At 47.4% G+C, this 8810-nt stretch overlaps 2 protein-coding genes across 6 annotated transcripts in view; one reads left to right on the top strand and one right to left on the bottom strand.

Annotated features, from left to right (window-relative positions):
* Nucleotides 1-2724, top strand: part of Bicc (protein bicaudal C) — a 22035-nt gene extending 19311 nt beyond the window's left edge. For all 5 annotated transcript variants that reach the window (XM_076425589.1, XM_076425580.1, XM_076425599.1 and 2 more), the window contains one exon: nucleotides 10-2724. In XM_076425589.1, coding sequence (XP_076281704.1) covers nucleotides 10-122 — 113 coding nt within the window. In that variant the 3' untranslated portion in view covers nucleotides 123-2724. The remainder of the gene's footprint in view (nucleotides 1-9) is intronic.
* Pex2 (peroxisomal biogenesis factor 2) lies at nucleotides 2213-7626 on the bottom strand. The gene is made up of 2 exons (XM_076426214.1): nucleotides 5684-7626; nucleotides 2213-4559 (listed from the first exon to the last, which is right to left on the bottom strand). The coding sequence occupies exon 2, from the start codon at nucleotides 4552-4554 to the stop codon at nucleotides 3724-3726; it is 831 nt and encodes a 276-aa protein (XP_076282329.1). The 5' UTR covers nucleotides 4555-4559; nucleotides 5684-7626; the 3' UTR covers nucleotides 2213-3723.
* Nucleotides 7627-8810: the final 1184 nt, after the last annotated feature.

The following is an 8810-nucleotide window of genomic DNA, read 5'->3' on the forward strand; positions in this document are numbered from 1 at the left end:
GGTTCGCAGAAATGAACAAACGGACTAGTCCATTCTGCGGAAGCGCGGCCCCGGGAGCGGAGCGGAAAGCAACGACCTCTGTTTCGCTGGATAATTGCAGTCTGGTGGACAGCAAATGGTAAAACGGGACCAAGCATGAAACACTTCTGGGTCTGGAGGTCATCGCGACATTTCCGGCCCCCGGTAACACGGGTGCAACCAAAACCAATCATTCGGACTGTGGTACTTAACGGCTCGTACTGCGATCGGGAAAAGAGCGCGGGCGCGTACAGCGAAATCGCTTTTCCCAAAATAGACACGAGAACGATCGAGAATCGAAACTGAATCACGCGGGCTTCACCCCTACCCACCGATTCGACGGTGGGATCAGGAAGAAGAGTAATCAGTAAGTTAATTTACGATTCTTAGGCACCGGAAGAACAGCTCGAATTGATTCTTTCTTTTGTGACCGGGGACACCGTTTCTACTCTTCCGTTGTTTTTTTTTTCATTTTTTTTGTTGCTACAATTGGTCTCGCCGTCCCCGGCTCACTTCGGTCGGAAGGTGCCTTAGGTTAAGAAGCTCGTTAACTACTTTCGTTTCGTTAAGTTTTTCTATGTTGATCAGTGTGGTCTTTTTCTCTGGTCGAGCGTAACTTGGCGAGCCAACCGGTGGTTGTTCGATGGTTTGTCGTTCGACGGTTGTTCCGCGCATCGCGTGCGTGTCAAAAGTTGTCTGTGAATCGCGATAACTATTTCGAGAGACAGAGACGACTGTCGAATCGGCGAGAGAGACATTTTCGACGCGTTCGATATACACGCGCACGATGGGCGAGGGATTTTCCGCGCGTTCAGCGTGCTTTCACACACCTAGCCAAGTTAAAATATTTAATCTCGACTAAGCTCGAATTTCGATGGCCGGTCAGATTCTCGCGGGACCCGTAATTTCACGTGAACGCGAGCCTCGGCCGCGAGTTTCGAGTTTTACAAAGTAACAAAGTATTTATTATTCACTCGCGAGAGACGCTGAACGCGCGCGTGAGCCGATCCAACGGACTGCGAGAGAAGGTCGCGCGTTCCCCCTGTCAGCGTGGTTCCCGCAAACAGGAAAAAGTTGTATCCGCGACAGAAACAAGGAATAGAACAACAGACTCGCATTTTCCCCACGCACTCGAGGAAAAATTCGTTTTTTTGGTTCGTTCGCACGCGGTAGTGATTTTACGAAGCTAAGATATCTCGCTCGGTATATAAATTATTGATGTTTTAAACACTTTTTTTTTCTTTTTTTTTTCGTCCGCTCGCACAAATGCAAAATAGTAAGAAACGTTAGGCGAAAACGAGCTCTCTCACACGCTGAGCCTACACACCGACAACAGAAAACCGACCAACATTCAGGGAACAGACCTTTACACTAATAGTTTCCGCGAAACTCGAACGTTCGTTTATTCATATCGCGAGATGCGTGTGTGTTGTTGCGTGAGTGTGTGCGCGTATGCGTGTGTCGGGGAATAGAAATCTTTCTATACGATGTATGTTATTAATATCGATCGGAATGATCGAGTCGGAGATGGATACATCGCGGCCGAGCTTAACCCGAAAGTGCCTGGCGAACAATTTTACCGCTGAAAGTTCTTGACTAAAGTCTTTTGTGAAGTCTTTTTAAGCATAAATTATTATTTTCTTGGCGTAGCGCACCGTCCCGTGCGCTCGAGAATGATCGGGAGAAAGAGATGGAGAGACGGAGAGTGGTTTTCTATACGCGTGTGTCGTCGTTGAAACAAAGGCTGTTCGATCGTCCCCGTTCCCTCGTGTTCGTTTAAACGGTGATCGTGTATCATGATTAATAATATTTTAGCGTATGTCGTCATTGCGACGCCGACGTTGCGAGAATCGTCATTTTGAATGATCGTTTTTGGTTTTCGTGGCGATTACGCCGCGCGTGTCTATTTCAGAGTCTCTCGGATTGTGCGTTCACAGTAAAGGCGCAAATACACTAGCAAATTACTTATGACACACATGAACGCCTCCGAAGTAGCAAACAGCAAGTTGAACTCGCTTGCAACAGTTACGGTCGGACAGAGAAACAATGCGTAAACAATATTTGCAAACATGTGTTACATAGTTCTGCAAGTTGCTCTCACGAGATAACGCAAGTCACTTGCCAGTGTGTTCGCAGCCTTGACAACTTCGAGATTTTTTACTCTGCGATAGTTGAACAGTTGAACGACGCGGTGGTTTTACTCTCAGATGGACACGCGCATTTAAATCGCAACGTCGATCGCCGTTCCCAAAGGGAAATCCTGATCGATCGATCAGAATTTCGCGCTATTTTCTAGATCGATAAATAGTTAGATAGATAAATATATCACTGTTCTTCGATGTTCCTATCTAATATTATATATATATATATCTATACGTAACCAAATATGTTAATTTTTGCACGAATTAGCGAATAAACTAGCACTCACGCGAGAGTTAAAATTTACAGAGAAAAACGAAAAAAAAGAAGAAAAAAGATAGAGAGAGATAAAGATGGAAGGGCAAAAAAAAGCGTACGACGAGATTCGAATATCCACAGCGATGTCGGACATCGACGAACGAGTGTCGATATTTTATCCGAAACGGTGTCCGCGTGTTCGGGTTTCATCATGTGATTCGACAAGCTTTGTCGCTGCCAGTGCCTGTGTAGAGAAGCGTCGGGGTAGACGGTGTTATCGCGATCAACGAATCTTAGTATTAAAAAACGGCGAACGGGACGCGCGTACGGTGTATAGTGAATTATCTCAGGTGTGTTCGCGAGCCTCCCGCGGAACGAAGGAACGCGACGATATAGAGAGAAGTGTAGAGGGGGACGAATAACACACACCCACATAGAAAACAACACATTCCAGTGTCGGAGACACAGGATACGCGTCGACGGGAACGCGTGTCCCGCAGATGAGAAGAGACGACTTTCGTCGGATCGAGTCGAATCGAATCGCATCGAATCGAAAGAGGAGCGTTTCCCGCCCATCGAATCAGACAGGACCGTTACAATGAATTTAACGAGAGAGCAATGCGTATCGTCGCGTATCGCGTTCGATGTACGAAAATGGGAAATCGTTTAACGATACAATCGCGACATGATGATATTTTTGTACGGTAATCTAGAGTAATTTCCGATAAGCGACGGATGTATATCACACCCGAACGAACCATTTATCGTTTGTTTCGTAAGGAACGTTGAGAAAATTTCAAATGTTGTATCCAAGCGAATAAAGAAGATTTTGTATTGCTATTTTTTAATAAAACAAGAATGGTATCTCTATGCACACGCAACGAAACGAACGTATAAAGGCCCTATCAAGCTCAACTTTATTTTTTTTAAACGAGATCATAAAACGAGATCATACAATTGTTTTAATGAATTTATCGATGCAGCTCGTCATTGCCTCTAACAAATTTATTGACCTATCTACACCGAAAAACCGTTGGTTACTTTAATGTGAACACTGTATTGCGAGTTGCATCGATCAATGCATTGAACAATATACGTTGTTCCATTTAAAAGAACAAAGTTGACCTTCATACGTCTTCAACGCCCCCACCTACAATAACCACCGACCTGACACCTCTACTACATTAGAAATAGGAGAAATGGGAAGAAAGAAGGAGTGAACGGAAACCAAGTCTGATTCGTAGCCGCGAGGTTGAATAAATAAAGATTATTATTATCACAGCGTGATTCACGATCGAATCGCAATTGCTACGACTCGTAGATCCTCGCGTTTTCGACGTGCAGCTTCGAGCCGCACTCGGTGCAGAGAAATTTATCGGTGGCTGCAAAGTGAGCCATTAGACAGTAGTAGCAGAATATGTGCTCGCAGCCGGAGTGCATCGGCATGATGGGAGACTCTTTGCAGTAGGCGCATTTGGTGATCGCGGTCATGGTTGGCAGTGCTCTGATCGGGTTGCTGCTACTTCTAGTTAATAGTCTCTTGGCCGTGTGTTTCCAGTAGTGGAAGTTGATCATGGGCAGACCGACGGTGAACAATTCCATGAGACCGTGCCAGAGCAGCTCTCTGGTCATGTACGAGTAGCCGATGCTCCTCGGCTTGTGGGTGGTCGTCGAACGACTCGAGATCCCCAACAAGTACTCGACTACTCTGGGCTGCGTGCCGCGGTGCAGAAACAACAGCAGATTGATAAACTCGAGCAGCTTCGCCGCGTCCGCGATACGATCGAAATAAAAAGCGAGTTGCCTCGCCCGATCATCCGTGCTGTTGTCAATCTTATCTCGAACGTACGCCGGCAACACGGTCAAAATCAAGTAGAGGACAGACTTCGCGCGATCGATGTTTTCGTAATGCAGATTGAGCAGCTGCTGGCCAAAGGTCGACTTCCCGCGGTATAAAGAGAATTTCCAGACCAGGAACTTGAGGAGACCGTCGATTTCTGGTTGCCAGCGATCGATCCCGTCCACCGGACGGTATTCCGTGATTCGTTTCACCTGGTCCCGCAACACCTTATAGATCTCGCCGTCCAACTGAGCCGCGTCGATCTGATTGATCCGCGACACGTATGGAGACGACGGCATATCTCCTAAAACACAATGCAAGATGTGGCTTGTAGCGGGGGCATTTATTTAACAGTTTTATTGGGTTGGCAAGAAAGTAATTTTTGTATTTGAAGATGAAATGAAACAGAATTTCTTTATTCGAGCCATGAACTTTAATCAATAAAATATTTTCTTATTTATTCTTTCTTATTCGAGAATATCTTATTCATTAAAATTTATTGCTGGAATAAAAAAATTGGGCTCTCTATTTCATCTTAAAATACCGAAATTACTTTCTTGCCAACCCAATACTCTTGAGTAAAAAAATTTAAAAGATATTGCTATTAAAGTCTACAGGTTTATTACACATACACATCTTGTTCCTTATTTGCTTATTTAGTTTTACTTTTAAACATATTTTATTTCGATGCCAACCACTATCTAATGATTGTGGATTCTTTTTATACAAGTGGAAAAATAAATATATTGACGATGCCATTATACGATATTCGAGCAATAGGTTTTTTTGGGAAATACATATAATGGCACATTGTTGAAAAGAAATGACGTAGACAAGGGCTGAGGTTACATATATTATGACAGAAATGAATGTCTTCAGAGTTAGATAAGCATTCTGGTCAAATATATACGGCGACACGGTTAATTGATCAAATGCCCTTCAAAGCGGAATAACTTTCCTAAAATTAAAATTCCTCGATGACTTGAGTTTTTCCGAGAAGTTGTAAACATTTGTATTCTCTATTCGATTTGAAAGTTTGTCGAGTACGCGGGCTGCCGAATAGAATCAGCTGACGCATCTGACCATGACTCGCCGGTTCTACTTGTAGGAAATATTGCTAAATAATTTCCTTTGGAATTGGTACGCAAAAGACAACTGTTAATCTAATTTCAGGTATATCCGGCTGATTTATAAATTAACAGAGGTCCTACAGGTAAAGTTATAATAGTACATCTGTCAATTGATACAAAATTTTGACAGATGATCACAACTATCGATACCGTACAGAAATGTATTGTTCGATTATTATAATAATCCATCATATAGAACAATCATCGAGGCATTATCACGGTTCGTCGGTTTCTCGAAGATGTTTGTTTACTACATAGTTATTATAGTTTGTATCAAACGGCAGACATCGCTTTATACCTGCGTTTTCGACGGTCGAATCGAAAGGAAAAATCGATGCGGTCCTATATCGAGATGGCAGCTGGTAGTTGGCAACGGATCGATTCCTCGAAGGATGAGCCAGGTACCGTGTATTCGATCGGTCGTTCGTAGTGTGTAGATAACGAAAGCAATGCGATCGAACCAGAACTGAGAGCGTAGAAAGCTAGGTTAGGGGAACGAGAATGGCGCTTCGATCGAGGCGGTGTATCCGGTTCGGCGAGGCTCCGCGAGGAGTCGCGGCGCGAGGCGACCGAACACGAGACTAGCCGAAGGTTGACGAGAGTTGGCGATGTGGGACTCGGTTAATTCCGGGCTTGTTCGGCGCGGCTCGAGCCGAGTCGACTCGGGACTCGGGGCTTCGACGGGTGTCCTCTGTAGGAAGCGGAGGAGGCATCGTGACCGCGACGCGCAGCTTCGATTTCGAATATCGGGATTCCCGCAGTAAAGGAATCGCAGTCGCGGGGCGCGCGCGCGCGATCGCCCTCTGTTAGCGTTTCCCCGGAAAATCACGTGGAAAAAAGGAGCGGATTTGAGTCGAGTCCTGCAAACAAGAGTCGAAGTTAGAGAGAGGTGTCGAACGGGGTATAGGCGGGTGTCGCTCGTCGTTGTCAGTTGTGGTCGAGAGGGTTCGCGCGGTGACCAGCGCGAGTGCAGCAGCCGAGCGAGACCGAAAGCAAAATCGAGAGACAGCGAGAGACTGCGATAGAGCGAAAGAGAGAGAGGGAGGAAGAGTGTGTGTGTGCGTGTGTCTGTGAGCGAGCGAGAAAGAGAGAGAGATAGACCGAACAGTAGAGACAGGCAGACAGACGACCGAGCGAGAGTCAAGCAGCGCAGGCCAGCCGTGCGCCGATTTGAGGTTAGCTCGGGGGACAGCTGTCGGACACGAACGAGAAGCCGACCCGACTCGACTCGAACCTCTCGAGCCCGCGTCCTATCGCGTCCTATCGCGTTTGGGGCTCCATGTTGCCGCTGGTGGAATGACGTCATCGAGTGTTGGTGCTTCGACAGTGGGCTCTTTCCTCGCCCGTTCCATCACAGTTCGACGATCATGTTTTCGTGATAAATTTTGAGGTTTCGTTTTGGTGCGGCGGACGGTGAACCGAGTGAACCCAACGATTCGAGGTCGCCGACTAACGCTACCGTCCGTGGCCTGCCACGCATCCATCCACCATCCCAGGTGAGTACTCCAAATTATATAATGTCCGTCTTTTCTCTCTCTCTCGCTCTCTTCGTCTCTCTTTCTGTATATACATATATAAATGTCTCTTTCTGTCTCACTGTGCGTGAATCCAGCCACCACCACCGCCACCGCCACCACCGTCGCCGCGAACCAACGGTCTCTCGGATCATCGATCCGCCAACTGACAGGTTAACCTCCGATCCGACGTCGCCAGTTCTGTCTCTTTTTCTCTTACTCTTTTTTTTTTCTCTCTCTCTCTCTATTTCTCTCCTCGGTTCGTTCCGTTTGTTACGCGAACACACACTCTCTCGCTCGTTCTCTCTCTCTGTTTCGCCCTTTTCGATTCGGTGTCGTCTCGTTCTCTTTCCCGTTCCGGTACTCGGGCGACGGGCATATTTCGTCGACGGAAAACCGACAGATTCGTAACCTGTTATGGTGCGGCGCGGTGCGAGCGAGCCGTGCATTGCCTTAAAACGCATCGCCGGCCGGGTGCCAGTGGCACACACGCGTTATTTTCGCTTTCGCGTCGGCCACTTGTTCGCGACCACCTTTCGTCTCCCAATCGTCTCTTTCTCTCGTCGCATTCCTGTCGCAGCTCGTTGCAGAGCGTTGCGGGAAAACCGCGTTCGACTCCCTTTATTTGGACGGGCGAGAGACCGGCACCAATACGCGAACGCGATCGATATCCGAGGCGCTTCCATTTAACCGTGCGCTCGCTCGTGTCGTTAACCTATCCGTTCGTCCGCGCCATCGGATCGGTCCACCTAATCGGAATCTGCGTCTAGCATTTTCACTCTTTTTCCCCCCCGTCTAGCATTCTTGCTCCGCAGCATCTCCGATTTTCATTCCTGCTCGAATTCTCTCTTTTCGATCGTTCTCGGTGTTCCCAGTGCGTTCTCGCGACGTCCGATAACCCCGTCTGGCACCTTCTGTATTTCGAGCAACGTCGATTATCGTCGGCTGTCGCCGAAATCTGGCTCGCGTGCCGATTTCGACGCGCGTGACGACTGGGCGTGGCGAGGAAAAATTTCGCTCGTGCACGTGTCTTCGCCGGATCGACCGCCACGAGCCCACAGTCACGCTCCTGGCCCGCGAATCTCTGCGCTCCGACAGAAAAAACGAGACCACGATCCAAGATTTTCTTCGTTCTGAATCGAACAACTGTCGCTGAGAAACTTGCCGGGTCATTGAATTCCCATAACTCGGCCACCGATGTTTCGGTCTCGTGGATATTGCTGTTAGGAAAGTACAATTAGTGTTATCTGCTCGGTGCCGTCCAAATGACGTTTCCCGTTTCGATCGACGGATAGACAGGATTGACCACGCTTTTACCGAGAACTGCTCCTCTGTATCATTACTAGATTGTGTGTGCGACAAGAACGAATAGAATAGACATAAAACTGAAAGCATGAATTTAGATATTATTTCCGACACAGAAGAATATAGTGGGCAATTTTTAATTTGCAGCAAGATCACCTTCCATCGGTTATTACCTGAAACCTGTAAACTGTCTAAGGGAATCCTCGAGGGTAGAATTTGTTCTTTTTCTAGAAAGGAGCATACCGTCTCCTTTGTATCGTCAAGCCGGCCGGCCCCCGGATCCTCTTTTAATGAAGTCAGGCCTTTCAAAACCGCTTATCAGTGCTGCGAAAAGCGCGAAAGACACCGGAACCAGTTCCTTTGATCGTACCGTGCTGCCATCTCGTGTTTTCGCATTTTCCCGTATCGTGACCCCGCGGAACGGGGTCACGCGCACCTAGCTGCTCTTCCCGACGCTTTATCGCGTCCGTCCAGACGGAATTCCGTTTTCCTCGCGACGCGACTAAACGATCGCCGGAGATTCCGATGCCAGGTTGGGAATCGAGGTTCGATCGGTTTCGTGACTCGCCGATGTCTCTCATCTTGCGAGCCACGCTCTTTCCGGAA

This window comes from Lasioglossum baleicum, chromosome 1, assembly GCF_051020765.1.
Source record: "Lasioglossum baleicum chromosome 1, iyLasBale1, whole genome shotgun sequence".
NCBI classification, from domain to species: Eukaryota; Metazoa; Arthropoda; class Insecta; order Hymenoptera; family Halictidae; genus Lasioglossum; species Lasioglossum baleicum.